Raw genomic sequence first — 16,769 nt, 5'->3', positions numbered from 1 at the left:
CGCTACTCAACCGCTAAACGCTACCGCTAGTTTCGCCGAATATGACCTTATACTCCATATAAAAACTGAACTAAATTTATTGAATTTGAATTGAACTTAACCGGGTTTTTCTACGTTGTACCCATGTAGTTCATTGATTTCTACGTTGTACCCAAATATTTTAAGTTTTACACATTGTACCCTCAGACTTGCAAAACTTAATCGTTTTTATTCTTGCCGCCAACATAATGTTAACCATTTCCATTATATTTTTGAAAAAAAACAAGACTTTTCAACATTAACGTTGGTTAACAACAAACATAACGTTGATTATAATATAGAAAAACCTTAGTCTGTTTAAAAAGTAACGGGATTTTTAAACGCTAGATTAACAATAAGGATAAGGTTGACTAGAAATGTGGGTATAATGTGGAAATTTTTAAATGCATGATACTCCCTCCGTCTCTTTTTGTTTTTTACATTTCGTATTTTTCACCCGTTTTAACGATTAATTAATTTGCATCGAGATTCCTCAATTTTTTTTAATTTAAACAAGATAAATTACGTTTATTTATAATATTTTCATTTTTATCAAAATTCTGATATTGGGAAATGAGAAAATTTTAATGTCCCAATGGAAAAGTGTGAGATTAAATGACCCAATGAATTTAATTGGTTAAAATAATATTTGGACACAAATTTTCCTAGAATACTAAATCATTTATGTGATAATATAAAAGGAAATGTAAAAAACATTTTAAAATACCCAAAAAGAAAAACGTAAAGAACAAAAAGAGAGGGAGAAAGTACAACGTAAAAATCAAACAAATACTCCCTCCATATTTATTTAAGGGATACACTTGCTTTTTCCGGCCGTATTTATTTAAGAGATACACTTGCCATTTTTAGTAACTTATCAACCCCACCATCTAATTAAATAATACATCTAATTTACCCTATTACCCACCATCCTATTAAACAAATAATTTCATAAATCCACCACCACCTCCCACCCCCAAAATGACATGGTCCCCACTTGTTTACTTATTAGAATATCTACCCAACCCCACTTGCTTTATTATCTTATTTCATTCAATTCTTATTCTTAATACCCGTGCCCAGTCAAATTTATCTCTTAAATAAATACGGTGAGAATAATACGTAAAGCGGAGAAAACCCCCCAAAAAAACGAAGTATTTCTCTTTTAAAAAAAAATTACTGAGCAGCAGTCTTACAGCACTACACGGTGTCCAGACTTTCTATTAGTACGGAACTACGGGTGTTGACTCTTGAATTAAAAGAGTGAATTTCATTTGAATTTAAATTAAAAACAAATTTCAATGTAATTTCAACCGTCTTGGTTGCGGAGTAGCAAAAAGTCAGAAACGCTCCTCCTCTAGTACTCCAATGGGAAAGAGAGACCATAAATTTGAATTTGTGTGAAATTTACGAATCATTTCATTTTAATTTCAATTCGACTGCAGTCAAGGTTGCACCTTTTCCCTTTTTCTTTCACTATCTCTCTCTCAGATTGCATTGCTTGCTTTGGATCATCGTATTTCGCTCTTTCTGGGCTGTGTTACTGGTTCGATCTACTCCCCATCTTTTGGTAAGTTCTTCCTTTTTCATTGCTGGGTTCTTGAGATCCATTATTTTCTACTAATTTTCAATACTACAAATCTACAATGGTTTGATTAATTTGTATTGCAACTAATTAGAATTACACGATCAATTGCAACAAGTAATTGCGGATTTCTCACATTATGCATTCTTTTACTAAGTAAGATGATTTTGAAACAAAGTGTAAAGTTTTACTTTTAATTTTGATGGGTTTTTGGGGTTTCTTTACTGAAAACATATTTTGAGACTCTGGAGTAAATGCTCTTTTGGGGATATTTAAGGGGCATCTTCAACATTATACATATTCATTGTGCAGAGCTTTGCAGATTTGATTTCTAGTTTTTGTTGATTCCAAAACGTTTATTCCATTGTTTAAATGTACTTTCGAATTTCAATGTTCGTGATTCTGTATTAGTGTTTTATAGAATATTTGATTTTCTGAGCATATGATCTCCGATTAGGGTATCTTATCTGATGGAATATTATTATCTTGTCTTGTAGTATTGTGTCTTTTTAAACTATGTGTGGTGCTCTGGATCAATCAAATAGCTCATCTAATTCAGCAGCACAATCTGCTCTCGAACACAATTCTAACACCACCAATACCATGAAGGAACCCAATCATGTTGCTATCAACTGTTTTTCCAATATACTTGAGCTTGCTGCCAGTGATGATGTTCAAGGGTTCAACAAGATGTTAGAGCATGATGCTTCAGCAATATGTGAATCTGGTCTGTGGTATGGCCGTCAGAAGGGTTCTAGACAAATGGTTCTTGAACATCGAACACCTATAATGGTTGCTGCTACTTATGGAAGCTTGGATGTTTTGAAGCTAATACTTGCACAGCCTGGATTTGATGTCAACTTTTCAGGTGTCCCAGATAAGAGCACAGCCCTGCACTGTGCTTCTTGTGGTGGATCAGTTAATGCTGATGAAGTTGTTAAGCTTCTGCTGGAATCTGGAGCAGATGCCAATGCTGTGGATATGAATGGTCGCCGCCCATTTGATGTGATTGTTGTCCCTCCCAATCTCCCTAGCAAAAGAGCTTCATTAGAATACCTCCTTGCAAACAATACTTCCATTATTGGGCCCAAGATGCGTGTATCGGTTGGGAGTTCAGGTTCTAGCTCCCCACCCCTGTCTTCATCACCTGACAATGGCTCTTCATCAGATTCTGGGATATCGCCAAAGATCTTGAAGTCGACTTTTAACCAACCACCAGAAAAGAAGGAATACCCCATAGACCCTTCTCTCCCTGACATAAAGAACAGCATCTATACAACTGATGAATTCCGTATGTTCTCTTTCAAGGTCCGACCTTGCTCTCGTGCCTACTCCCATGATTGGACTGAGTGCCCTTTTGTTCACCCGGGAGAAAATGCTCGACGAAGAGATCCAAGGAAATATCATTATAGTTGTGTCCCTTGCCCTGAATTTCGCAAGGGTACATGTAGCAGGGGCGACTTGTGTGAGTATGCTCATGGAGTATTTGAGTGTTGGCTTCATCCAGCCCAATACAGAACAAGGCTTTGCAAGGATGGGACAAGCTGCAATCGAAGGGTGTGTTTTTTTGCCCATACCCCTGATGAGCTAAGGCCACTTTATGCGTCAACAGGTTCGGCTGTATCTTCACCACGTGCATCGGCCTCTGCTGCAGCTGTCATGGACATGGCAGCTGCAATGAATCTCTTTCCAAGTTCACCGTCCTCTATATCTGCCATGTCACCCTCACCATTTTCACCACAGTGCATGTCGCCTCCTGCCAATGCCGCCTCAAACTCACCTTGGCCCCCACAGCAAAATGTTCCTACTCTTCATCTTCCTGGATGCAACATTCAATCCAGTCGTTTGAGATCTTCACTTAGTTCCAGAGATATTCCACCTGAGAATTTTCATATGCTGTCTGATTTTGATGCCAAGCAACATATGTTAGATGACCACATGGCTAGTTTTTTACAGCCACGGTCTAACCCTTCTTCCTTGATGCGTGCTGTTCGGACCAAGAGCTTAGCTCCTTCTAATCTGGAGGAGCTATTTTGTTCGGAGATTGCCTCGTCTCCTCGTTATTCTGAGCAGGCAGCTGCAGCTGTTTTCTCCCCGACCCACAAGTCTGTGCTCATCAATCAGTACCAACAGCAGCAGTGTTTGTTGGCACCTATTAACACATCTAATATTTACTCACCCAAGAGTGTTGAACACCCCTTGTTACAGGCTTCTTTAAATGTCTCTTCTCCTGGAAGGATGTCCCCTCGAAGTTTTGAACCTATCTCACCAATGAGTGCTAGACTCTCTGCTTTAGCCCTCCGCGAACAGCAACAGCAACAGCAACAGCAACAGCAGCAGCAGCATCAGCAGCAGCAGCAGCAGCATCAGCAGTTGCGTAGTCTTGGTTCTAGAGAGTATGGAGCCAAACATGCTTCCTCTTTGGTCGGATCGCCGGTTCATCCATGGTCAAATTGGGGATCACCGAATGGGAAGTTGGATTGGTCAGTCAATGGTGGAGGTGACGAAGTGGGTCAGTTGAGGAGATCATCTTCATTTGAGATTGGAAACAATGAAGAGGAACCAGACCTCTCATGGGTTCAGTCTCTGGTGAAAGAATCTCCCCCTGAGATGAGAGAAAAGCATGCTGCCTCTGTTTCTGGTCCTATCCCGTCTGCAGAGGGCTTGGCAACTAAAGCTTCAGCGGATCCAGTGGATTATTCTGTTGTAGGTGCATGGCTTGAGCATATGCAGCTCGATCAGCTGGTAAACCAGTAAGAAAATTGTCTTTCTTTTCCCCTTTTGCTTTTGATTGAGGTGAAAAGAACTAGTGTAGTATATAAACCCCTTTTGTGAGAATTTCTTTTTTGGCCTTTTGGGTGTAGGCGGGATTTAATTAATTGTCGTACAGTATAAAAGGAAGATGAAAACGTAGGAAACAAAATTGCCGGTCCCTATTTTATTCATTTGGTTATCAGTCATTTATTGTATTAGCCAAGGGGGATAAGGAAGCACTTGATGCTGGGTGTCGCAAGGGAACACCACTTTGGTGATCTTCTTAAACCCTTTGGAGTGTAGGACTAATTTCCCAGTTACATATATATACTTTTCCCTATAAATTTACCTAAAATGAGTGGAGGAAGTGGAGACCATAATCCTTCTGTTTCTTTATTGGTTCATGAGTAAATGATCAAGAAGGGTTAGAGAAAGGGGGAAAGGTCCTTTTGGTCTCGCCTTCTTATATCATATTTTGAGCAAATTGCTTATTGTGTATGCGATTTGAGAGGATTATGTACCTTTTGAAGATGTACAACTATATAAATCATTATTTCAATATATTCATATGAATTTGAAATTCGTTTTTCAATCGTGTTTGTTGGACTTGCTGTTAATGTGGTATTGAGAAATGAACCTATCTATAGCCTCTGTTGAGTTTTTAATAAAAACCATGATGTTCATTAGTAGATCAAATTTAGCTTCTTCTAGCTTGGATCCCTCATGATAACCGCAGCGGAAGTTGCCTTCATCCATGCACCTTGTTAGAAGATGAAGCACCTGGAATAATCTTATTTCTCTGAAAGGTTGTTTTAAGATGGATGTGATGGTCTGCCATACCAACCAGAAAGTAGGAGGTTCACTATCTGATCAAAGGGCGAGTTTAGGAGTTTGATTGGGCGAGTTAAGGAGTTTGATGGCCAGCGAAAAAGAAAATGCTCGTCTCTAACGAGTGGTGATTCGGTTTGTGAAGTGTCGTGATCGAAGTTTGCGAGAAGAATTAGGAGATGGTAACTTGTATAATTATTAGTTATGATGCCCTAATCATCCCTTCCTTTACTTTAGTTGGTGCTAATAATGGTTCAGATTCTTTAGAAAGAATAAATGATTGAGTGGTGTTAATGCAGATAACCATCTGTGAAGTTGCTTAGTAGTAATTTCGATGTTTAGATGTTGCACATGGCCTTAATCAAGGAGAGACTCATAATTAATTAATTAGTAACTGATCTTTGAAACACGAATTGATCAATGCTAAATGCCCTTATTCTTTCTTATTTCTTCAGTAGAATTACATGTTTTGCTATGCCACCTTCATATAGTTGAATTATTGTACAACTACAACAAACGACACAAACTGAACAGGGTTAGGATAAGATAGGATGTGATAGGATAGGCGAGGCGAGCTTTATATTCAGCCCTGCACGTCTCCAAAAAATGCGCGGAGAACTGATCTTTATAAGATCCCGAACATAACTAACGGAGTCTTAGGAAAGATGAATGACAATAATAGTACTGGGAAATTCTGGCCATAAGTATGACTGGCATTATTGAAAAGGAAGTCATCAAGAAAGAGATTTGCTTCTGAGAAAGTGCCATGGTCCTGTCCCAGTTCCCATCCTACAAATACAAAGAATGTCTTATTAACACAATAGTTGCAAACAGTAAGTAACATTAGGATTAGGATTAGGATTAGGATTAGGATTAGGATTGGGATTATCTTTTACCTCCAAATACCAGCAATTGTACGTAGAGCCATGTAGATGCTCAAAGCTATCCAGATTCCTATAAATCCATAGCTGTTGTACAGCAGAAATAGTGATGCAACACTTGCGATAGCCACCAGAACCTAAGGAGGAGGCAAACATTTCACTTGATCAAAACCTTGCCTCATTCTAATGATTAATGAATTTACAGAGCTAGCTAGTAAACTTGCCATGGAATATGCAGAATAGGCAAAATCTGATGCTCCAAAGTTCACTCCATCAAAGACGAAAGATAACGAGTTTATTGGTTGTGTGGCTGCAACAAACTGATGAGTGATGACCAAACAAACTAAATGTCAGTTGGCAGAACATAAATCACAATTAGTCTGTAATGCAGGGCAGTTTTACTGTGAAACAATCAAATATTACCGGTACTCCTACGCTAATGAGATGAAGAACATTCTTGTCGTTAGAAAAGATCCCATCTCCGAACTGCAAACCGACTCCAACGACAACAGACAGTCCCAACCCAAGAATAAAGCTCATCTGTAGTGACGAAATCATTTAGTATATGTAAATATTACGGAGTAAGTGTCATGAAAAGTTTTCATGAGTCTATACACAACTAACACAAGAAAAGAGTCTGACCATAGACAAGTCCAATAGAGTTTAGTCCTAAAACCAATTGGTAAAATGGTACGGATTAATTAATTGATGTGAACATCAATTATGCCATTTATACATGAAGTCATACAAGAATGAAACAAGAAAAATCTGAGTGTCACCTGTAATACTCTGGATGCAGCAGCAGTTGCCTTCTTGTAATCCTTCTCAGCAAATGCACTAGCCAAAATGGCCTAAAATTGAACACCGAAACAACGATGAATAATTAGCATCCACACTTGACCAGGAAATCTTGAAACCATAAAAGACCCTTCTTAAAGTTTACCCCCTTGGGCATTCTAGTTAATTTGCTATAGCAGAGTAAAAGAGCAAAGAGTTGAAAGAGATGAAGTTGTTCCTTTACCTGACCAGCTACTGCTAAACCATCAGCCATAAGTGATGAAGCTAACCATACTTGTAAGCAAATCTGAAATGCAGCCATAGAAGTTGCACCTAGCCTTGCAGCCAGGGATGCGGCCAAGGTGACGCAGAATGTGACAGCTATGACCCTTGTGAACAAATATAAACCTGTGGCCAAAGTTGTCAGCAAACCCATTCACTACTTTTGTGCTACCTACATTAGGTAACCACTAAACACGATGTATCAAGTTGACTAGTTATGAGACAGAATACGAATTATTGAATTCAGTTATTCCTCACCATTTTTGAGAAATCGACCTAACTGCAGAGCTTTTAGACTAGGGGGCAACAAATAAACTTCCCTCGTCAACCTCCATAAGAGTATAAATGACATTAAGTACCTACAACACCGAAACAATGTCGTCTGAGACTAACAAAAAAAGTTACAAGACTAAGTATGATAATCAATGCTTTCAATTGCAGTGCGCTTACTGTGAGAGTACATGAGCGATGGCTGCACCACTCACACCCAAATGACATGCAAAGATAAGAACCGCATCCAGTACAATATTTGCACCATCTGCTGCAACTGTAATACAAAACTCAGAATGGTAAATTGTTGAGGATAAATAGAGGGAAATAGAAGACTTTTATAGAGGGAAATGGTAAATTCAAATCTAGTTCATTAATTACAGAATATTTCTACTGTCAAGAGTAGCAATTGATGTTTATAACCATAAGACTTTTTACCTGTAGCGTAAAGGGGAGTTGTCGTATCTTTAAATCCTCGAAAAACACCTTGCATTGCTAAAGAAAGAAGCACAGCTGGAGCACCTAAGGATCTTAGTGTTAAGTACTTAAGAGCTGGTTGTAGCATCGGGGAGTCCTGCAGAATAACCAAGAACAGAAAGAACTCGATCAGCAGAAAATCATAGTGATCAATGAGGGCTAATTAAGCAACTGTTTATACGTGGGTGAGAAACATAGTGAAAAAGATGATGATCAAAGAAACGTACATGTTTTACACCCATGATTCCTAAAAGCATTTTAGCTCCAAAGAAAAGGAATATGGTTTGACAGACACCAAGGAACAATCCAAGAACAAGTGCAGTAGAAGCTGACGGAATATGCCGCTTGCCTCTTCCTACTTGAACCTTCTCAGGACTACTGATTGAGACTTTATTTGTCTTTTGTGTTACTTCCATGTAATCTGAAAAATGTCAGAATCATGGAAAGATTATGTTAAAAAAAGTTTGTAGAAGATAAAATGTTAAATATCTGATGTAGCAAGGACCTTCACTGGGAAGAGAGTCATCTTTGTTAATATTTGTGACAGAACCTTCCTCTAGTTTCCCAAGTACATCATCTTGAGACATCATCTCTTTAGAGTTACAAGTTTCAGCATCTTTAACTTGTGCATTCATTTTGCTGACTGTCTCCTCCTCGGCAACAAAAGAAGTTGTAATGCTAACAAGTGGGTATATAGTAATTTTTGATGCTTGGTTGAATATAGCTATGGAAACTCCAACTGCTGCAAGCTCCACCGCGCCTACACACACAATGAACAAGTGCAGAATGATGTTTCCGTATAGTTTAAAGTATGATGGATACATTAGCAATTAATTAATGTAGCAGTAAATAGTTAAAGAGAAAGAGAATACAAGGAAAAGAAAGGTGCGGCATACCAATGTGGCCAATAAAGACGGTGTCAATTAGAGAGGCAACAGGATCAGCAGCTAAAGCCAAAGCTGCAGGGATGGCAATCCTTAATATCTCCAACCCCAATGAATCCATCTTGAAGACAGACCTGCATGCATGCACATGAACAATATGACATTTGATCTTCAGAAAGAATGTATGAAACAGAGGAATATACAGAGTAGTACTAGATAAATAATGTGTGATACCTTGCATCTTTGAAGAATACAGAAAGTGGTAACTTCCGTTTGGTGTCAGCAGCGAGATGTAATGCACCATTATTGCCAGCCATGGTATTATATCAACCACTACTCACTGATAAAATAAAACAAAAAAAAACTCAATTCTCACAATGAAGAATATATAGTAACAGCTACTCCGTAGTTGAGATCAATCGAAAAGAGTTGCAATCTTTTCTTTTATAATAGTCATACATGTATGTATACGTTTGGAAAGAAGTTCAACTAGGCCACTAGCTCAACAAGGCACTAAACATTAACATCATTGTTGGACTTGGTATTTGAAAGTTGGAACTAATCCTGATTTCTGAATGCATGTATATAGTGAGTTAGTCGCAGAAGGTCATTAAAAGCGAAGCTACCCGGCCCACTGCACCGTCTGCACGTACTCGGTCTTGAAGAAAAAGTTAAAAAACAAAAGAGGCGACTTTGGTAGTCACGTAAAAGATTGATGATGTTAATTAGCAACCCCAAATAAAGCTTGAAATTAAAGGGAGCTTTAGAAAAGGGCTTATCTTAAGAGTACGTCTTGGGTAGTTGGCTCAGATAAACCTTCTCGCCGGTGAGGGTGCATGATAGCCTGATAGGAGGTTACGTAGTAGACACTAGACACTAGACTAGTTGTCCAAGTAAACTATGCTTACTAACGTACGTAAAGGACATTCAATTCAAAGCTAGCCAGATTTTCTAATATGCTTTTATTGATTGATCAAACTTTATAATTTCACGATATGATCCTTGTAATGTCAAATCATGATTTAATATCTATGAAAAATGTACAAACAACAATTAATTAATTCTACCAACTAGCTAGTACAAGTATATAATTTTGACATTTGTACAAGTTAAACAGAAATAGAAATAGAAATAGAAATAGAAATAGAAATAGAAATAGAAGAATGCAGTTTACAAGTGAAACATACATACCAGAAAGAGCAAGCTGAGGAAGAGACTCGACAGCTTAGCTCCTTAGACGAGCTGAGTTGGGTATAGAATCTTATCGAGTTATATTGTTGCTGAAGATCGATGGAGTGTAGTCGATCAACAGAGAGAGAGAGACAAAGAGAGATGACAGAAGGAGGATAGAGTACGTCTTTCAGTTTTGTTGGTGACATAATAACATGTATCAGCATGCCTACGTTCTGTTTTTATAGCCACTTCAATTCGCTCCTTCATTTTCTTGTCATTTTCTCATTATTATTAAATAATCTAAAGTAGTTAACCACAATTCCAATTATTCATCATTCTACTTTTTAGTTTTTATCTCTGTAATTAAGTGGAGCACGCATTGCTAAATTAACAACTAATATTAGTAATTAGTCTTAACACACAATTGTAATACAGTGGAGCTAGTAGAATATTAAGCATGCAATAATGGATGTTTAAATTTTGTTGAAAACATTTTCATCCATCTTTTGAGTTACTTTTGATTGTATAGTTTTGTGATCCAATTGAATTCCACTTAGAGATGAGCTAACCAACTTTTCATTTCAGTGGGGTGTGTTGGATTCCCATTATTTCCCTATTCGCTGCTGCAATGCTGCAATGCTGCATGCCATGCCTCTTTCAAGTTTCAACACTATGACCTAATTTCAATTCTTTTACCTTGTTCTATTTTATTATTATTCTTCATTCTACTGTAACAATTAATTTTATACGTTAAGATGAAATTAATTGTTACAGTAGAATGTAGATGAGATGCAGCAACTTGGCGGCAAAACCGCAAGTAGGACGTACATTTTTCAACAACTTACGGTTACAACTTACAACATACCAAGTATATATATAATATATAGACGTAATAGGTAGGTAGGTTGGGGCCGTTTGCAATATAAGGACACTTTGACATGCAATTTTATGATTCTGCAAAACTAGGACACTTGGCCTTTTTATTTTGTTTTCATCTCTTCTTGTACTTATCGTATCATTTTATAGGCAGTATTCCAATTCTTTTTCATCTCTTAGTATAATTATACGTTCATTACATACGTAGACATATATAATTGCATACCATGGTATCACTAGTGGAAAAACAATCATTTGCATCACCACATTTGCCTCGCACATTTAAACATGTGACGCAATTGACAGTTTTAAGCATTAAAATTAGTCATTTGCGTCGCAGAATTACTAATCTGCGACGCAGATGACTCTAAGATGATCTTAGAGTCATTTGCGTCGCAGATTAGTAATAATGCGACGCAAAATATTACCTCATTTGCGTCGCAGATTTACTAATCTGCGACGCAGATGACTCTGCGTCGCAGATTAGTAATTCTGCGACGCAAATGAGGTAAAAAAAATTCGGACGTGTCAATGGGTTTCTACCTCTCTCCTCAAACACACTCTCTCCTAATTCTACCTCTCTCCTCAAATACTCTCTCTCTCCTAAACTCCCTGCTTCTTCCTCTCTCCTCAAACCCGATCCAGTTTCTGCCTCTCTCTCCTCAACCTCACCGCTCAAATTTTCCTCCGGCAAGGTTCTTGCAAAAAAATTCGGTTTGTAAATGAGGTAAGTCTTCCATCTCTTTCCTCCTTTCTTCAATTCTTTTAGGTTTTAGAACTTTCACTTTTGTTTAAGTTTTTGATTCTTCAATTCTTTATGATAGGTTTCGACAACGGAAGAGGGAGAATCGGGGTCGTAGAAGAGGTGGAGGAGGGTGTCGGAGGTGGAAGCGTCATTGAAACCGCCGGCGTCGCACCCTTGCTACTGTCGCAATCGAAGCATCTATTTCGAAATCCTTGGAAAGGGAAGCTTGACGGCGGAGGTTTCTGGAGAAACTAAATTGACGGCGGCGAGGTGGAGGAAGGAGGCGGGACGTTAGTCGGAGGTGAGAATTTTGTAATGCTTCCATCTGTCTCCTTCATTCTTCATTTAGTTAGGGTTTTGAACTTCAGTTTATGTAATTTTGGATTTTCGATTGAATTCTATTGAGTTTGCTCATTTTACTTTTTGATTAATGTTCTTGATTCTGTTTTATTGTGATTGAACTTGACTTTGAGTGGAAATTGAACTGGATTTATGATGAATGGTTGACGATTGTGTCTCCATTTTTGTTCTTAAGACTAAATAGCTTGATTTATGTAAACATGGTGGAAGTTTGATTGGTGTTCCTGTTTCTGTGGAAAAATTGATTTTTCTAGGGGTTATTTTGAGCTGAGGTCCAACCTTATGAGATATGAGATACCAGACATCCAATTTATGTTATTTCTTTAATAATCGTCTGCCATGGCATGTATATCCTGATGATTGTAGTTTCTTAGTTGGAATGATTTGCTTGCTTTATATGGAAATTTCCATACAAGCACTTTGTCTTGCTGAATTGCAGTTTGTCTTGCTGCTTTATACTTCAGCACCCATGTAACTTGATGATCATTAGATTTTGACTTGCGTTTATGTAAAATTCCCAACAACATATATCAGATGATTGATTGTTTTTCCATTTAACTTGTGATTGTATTGATGGAGGTGGCAGTTCTCCTTGTTTGGATCATTGGCTAATGTGGGAGCAATGGTTGGTGCAATTGCTAGTGGTCAGATTTCTAAATACATTGGGCGCAAAGGGGTATGAAATTTTATCCCTTTCCTGCAATTTATTGATGGTTTTTAACATATAGAATTTGTGTCATTGTCACCCATTGTTGTCTCTTAAAAAGGGTCCTACTTGATATGAACATTAACAGATGTTCATAAGTCATAACAATGTCTGTTGTACTGTATTTTTTTTTTAATTATGATTTCCTGTTTTTAATTAATTGCAGTCACTGATGATTGCTTCAATCCCAAATATCATTGGATGGTTGGTCGTATCATTTTCGAGAGTAAGTGAGCTATATAAACGAGCATTGTGCTATTTGTTTATCTTCAATCCCAAATATTATTGATTGGTTGGCTGGTCGTATCATTTCTGTATTGTTGAACCATCTATAGGATACCTCATTTCTGTACATGGGGCGATTGGTTGGTTGGTTTTGGTGGTTTAGTTATGCTGTTCATTGAAATCATCAATAAGTAAGCTCTCTACTTGCTAGAAAAGTTTGTTTTCTGACCGTGTTGGATGTTTGAATTTCCATGATAATTCACAGCATATTTAAGTTTGGAGTTTGCCATCATATTTAGGTATCTCTATTTTTTTGAGAAGGGAAACAACCAAATCACCGTCAATACAATCCAGGATCTAATGGAATTAATTACTACAGAGATGCAAAGTGATAATGCGGCAACAGATTCTGCTGCTGAAGCTTTCTTTGCAAGCACATTGCGGTACATCCAATTCCAGAAACAAAAAGGTGGCGCAGTTAGTGAGAAATATGAACCTAATGTTAGTTTTTTTGTTGATCTGGGTAGGTTTGAATCATTTCTTGAGACTGAAAACAAGCTGTTCAGATAATTAATGAATTTCTAAATTTTTATTGTAGGAGAACTGAAAAGTTAAAACTTGAGAAAGGGAAACAAACTCGGTAACAATTGCTCTTCAATCCGCTAAACTTGTGAGAATTGTCGCCTTTGATCTTGCTCTTGGGACTCTTGAATGGTTCCCTCATTTGTCTTTGAATACGCTGACGCTGACGCTGCGTGCTACGTGTGTCATGGGAAGTTGCTTATCCAAGCATGATCTCAACTCTCAAATTGATTTGGTAATTGAAATTTTGAAGCGTCCAGGAGAAGTCCTCCCTGTTTGTCTTAGTGTCGCACGAACGCTGTAAATTCATAATTTAGTGTGCTTCAATTTTAATTTCTCGGCTTTTTTTTTCTCGGTTCAAATTTTTATTTTTATTTCATATTGTAATTTGTTTGATTTTGGTCTGACAATGGAGTTTTTTTCATCTGCTTGAATGATATCTTGGGCCTCATTCGTTTATGGTTCACTTAAACTTTTATGTTAAAAGTGTAGTTAGGTTATCAACATGTTGGGTGATCTATGGTGAATTTGCCTTTTATTGGGAAAAAAGTCATTTGCAACGCACATTTAGCTAATGTGCGTGGCAAATGACTTTTTTTTTTTCGCCTAAAAGTCATTTGCGTCGCACATTTAGCTAATGTGCGTTGCAAATGACTTTTTAGGCATGGTGCTGAAAAGTCATTTGCGTCGCACATTTAGCTAATGTGCGTTGCAAATAACTTTTCAGGCATGGTGCTGAAAAGTCATTTGCAACGCACATTTGCTAAATGTGCGACGCAAATAAGGTTCATTTGCGTCGCACAAATGTGCGACGCAAATGACTTTTAGTCATTTGCGTCGAGAGCTTTTGCCACGCACGATGTGCGACGCAAATGTGCTTAAAAGTGCGATGCAAATGACCCTTTTTCCACTAGTGTATGTATTCACTTAGTGGCTTGGCTTAGCAATTTAGGATGTAGCTAGTGTGGTCGATTGGTAATTTCTCTTTATTACCCTTTCTGGGAGGTGGAGTTTACTTTTTTTTAATGTGATACGCCGCCGTAAAAGATGACTTTTATAGGATGATCGAGTACGTTAAATTTACGAATTATTGATAAGTGCTCACACACTTGAATAATTAAACACCAGCCCAGCCCGCCAACAAATATTATCAGCCCACTTATAAATTATATATGCTGGGGATATTAATTAATTAATTAATTAATATAATAATCTGCTGAGATAAGTGCACTTCAATTCTTTCTCATTCCAGGTATGTTGCCAATTGCAAATACCCACACCGGATTATTATTGTTAATTATTACATTAGTGTTACTAATTTACTACCATATGTTTGACACTCACTAATCTATATATATATTAAAACTTCAAGGCATTTTATGACATCTCTCCATGTGTCACGATTACTTGACAAGTGACATGGTATAGCAGTGACATGTCATATACACACATCGTTTATTGTATCATCATAAAAAAAATGTTGTTATCCATACTTGAACTTATGACCTCTTATATGTTAATGCAAAGTTTTAACCATCACTCCAATGACACAACTTATGACTTTAAAACAATTAAAAATGAGAAAAATCATACTTATGAATGCATAAATCTTTAATACCCAAAATTTATGTATTTGAATAATAATTTATGGTAACAAAAAGTTTCTTAATTTTTATTCATTTACTAATCAAATCATTTATCTTTTCTAGAAATGTATTTATATCAAACTGATAGAATATGTATTTGTAATTAATGTAATTTAATTATTTTGTAATTACTAGAATAGCCTTAGATAACCCTAATCTAGCTATGTATATATTCTGAGAAAATTAATGAGAAATCACGGCAAATGCAAAATTACTCAAAAAAATAGTTTAACGGCAGTTGGTTAACCAATTTTATTCTTAAATTGGACATGTAATGAAATTCATATTATGGTCAAACTGCGTATATGAGGAAATTTATAAGTGAATTTGAAATGATTAAAATAAAACTTGAATTATATGCAACACTCCGGGGCATCGACTGGGCCACTAACTAGTTATGAATTAAAGCTCCACTACAATATTATGTATTATTAGAGACGGATTTTGAGACGGATGTCGGATACTATAAACATCTCAAACTTAACACGGGTTACTAAAATTTTGTCTTTAGTAATTTATAATGTAATTAATAATATATTTTATGTAAAAAAAATCATAATTATACATTACTTTAAAATATTATTTTAATGATTAGGTTAGTTTTTTATGCAGGATGATATCACCCGTGGAAAGAAATAATTATAAGTTTAATTAAAATACCAAATCGTTTAAAATATAAATTACATAAATTAAAGACATATTTTCATACTTCGTATATAAATTAATTTTCATTATAATAGATGTGTCAAACAGGATAGATGAAGGTGAAAGACCAAAACCAATGCCTTCTTTATCTTTTACTTCGTATTTTCTAACATATTTTTATTTTCTAAGTATAAATTAGTAAATGTATTTTTTATTTTAATTTCCTATATAAGTAATATAAAAGTATTTTTTTTTCTAATTTCCTATACAAATTATAAACATTTTTCTGAAATGAAAAATTACATTTTCAATTTGTAAATTAGAATAGATTTTCCTACCTTTTTTGTAACATGTATAATATGTTATGTAAGTTAAATTTTTGGTTTCCTGTTACATTCATAAGTCATGACACATAACCATGGCATGTCATCATTGTGACACGGCTTAAAAGTCGCAAATTACGACCTTTATCATTTTTATTATTCCGATCCTCATGCATTGTGACACGATTTAAAGGTCGCAAGTTGCGACCTGTATATTTTCGAATTTATAATTAGTGAGTGTCAACATATAGTAGTAATACTAATGTAATATAATTAATAAATAAAAAGGTACGCGTATATTAATTAATTAAGCTTGATTATTAATGATGATATAGTGGATCATCAACTTTAAACATTCTTGGACTTTCTCAATCCGTGGACCGTGGGTTTAATGATGTCTTCCACTTTCTCAATCCTTTTTTTTAGTTTTTAGATTACTTGTATTTTATTTTATAGGTACTCCGTATATACGAGTACACTAGTACAGAGTTGATTCATGAGGTAAACTTGAATTAAAATATAGTCGATGGATTACATGCGTGTGTTTGGCATTCCCTTAGACGACAGATTTAGATTGAAAATTGGAAATGGCGTGTGTCCTCCACATGGTAACCTAAACAATTCCATCACTACTCTCCACCTAGTCACTAGTGGACCAAACACCAGCTCAAGTAAGATGCACTAATTTAATGGTTAAGTATATTACAGTGGTACACAAATACAAATACGGAG

The 16,769-nt window shown here is 36.4% G+C and overlaps 3 protein-coding genes across 10 annotated transcripts; 2 read left to right on the top strand and 1 right to left on the bottom strand.

The window, feature by feature from the left end:
• The first annotated feature begins 1,317 nt into the window (after positions 1-1,317).
• Positions 1,318-5,018, top strand: LOC110777838 (zinc finger CCCH domain-containing protein 30). 2 transcript variants are annotated; one of them, XM_056835993.1, is made up of 2 exons: positions 1,318-1,588; positions 2,213-5,018. In XM_056835993.1, the coding sequence occupies exon 2, from the start codon at positions 2,294-2,296 to the stop codon at positions 4,358-4,360; it is 2,067 nt and encodes a 688-aa protein (XP_056691971.1). In that variant the 5' UTR covers positions 1,318-1,588; positions 2,213-2,293; the 3' UTR covers positions 4,361-5,018. The 2 variants fall into 2 exon arrangements, with proteins under 2 accessions (XP_056691971.1, XP_021838117.1); XM_021982425.2 differs by having other exon boundaries at positions 2,101-5,018.
• A 689-nt stretch (positions 5,019-5,707) lies between these two features.
• Positions 5,708-10,140, bottom strand: LOC110777839 (protein DETOXIFICATION 43). Its single transcript, XM_021982426.2, has 14 exons — positions 9,948-10,140; positions 8,991-9,096; positions 8,769-8,890; positions 8,378-8,632; positions 8,100-8,293; positions 7,834-7,969; positions 7,576-7,672; positions 7,384-7,484; positions 7,088-7,251; positions 6,846-6,917; positions 6,490-6,606; positions 6,291-6,386; positions 6,082-6,203; positions 5,708-5,974 (listed from the first exon to the last, which is right to left on the bottom strand). Exons 2-14 carry the CDS (start codon positions 9,071-9,073, stop codon positions 5,920-5,922), a joined length of 1,614 nt encoding a protein of 537 aa, XP_021838118.2. The 5' UTR covers positions 9,074-9,096; positions 9,948-10,140; the 3' UTR covers positions 5,708-5,919.
• A 1,971-nt stretch (positions 10,141-12,111) lies between these two features.
• Positions 12,112-13,862, top strand: LOC130466018 (sugar transporter ERD6-like 6). 7 transcript variants are annotated; one of them, XR_008926034.1, is made up of 5 exons: positions 12,116-12,586; positions 12,783-12,842; positions 12,952-13,032; positions 13,221-13,342; positions 13,440-13,862. XR_008926034.1 is itself a non-coding variant. In XM_056834767.1 (4 exons), exons 1-4 carry the CDS (start codon positions 12,533-12,535, stop codon positions 13,446-13,448), a joined length of 267 nt encoding a protein of 88 aa, XP_056690745.1. In that variant the 5' UTR covers positions 12,112-12,532; the 3' UTR covers positions 13,449-13,862. The 7 variants fall into 7 exon arrangements, 4 of the variants coding, with proteins under 4 accessions (XP_056690745.1, XP_056690742.1, XP_056690743.1 ...); XR_008926033.1 differs by having other exon boundaries at positions 12,118-12,586; positions 13,163-13,342; XR_008926032.1 differs by having other exon boundaries at positions 12,124-12,586; positions 13,141-13,342.
• The last annotated feature ends 2,907 nt before the right edge of the window (positions 13,863-16,769 follow it).

Source organism: Spinacia oleracea, chromosome 1 (genome assembly GCF_020520425.1).
Source record: "Spinacia oleracea cultivar Varoflay chromosome 1, BTI_SOV_V1, whole genome shotgun sequence".
NCBI classification, from domain to species: domain Eukaryota; kingdom Viridiplantae; phylum Streptophyta; class Magnoliopsida; order Caryophyllales; family Amaranthaceae; genus Spinacia; species Spinacia oleracea.
The sequence above is the reverse complement of the archived record's forward strand: the minus strand, read 5'-3'. Positions and strand labels throughout refer to the sequence as shown.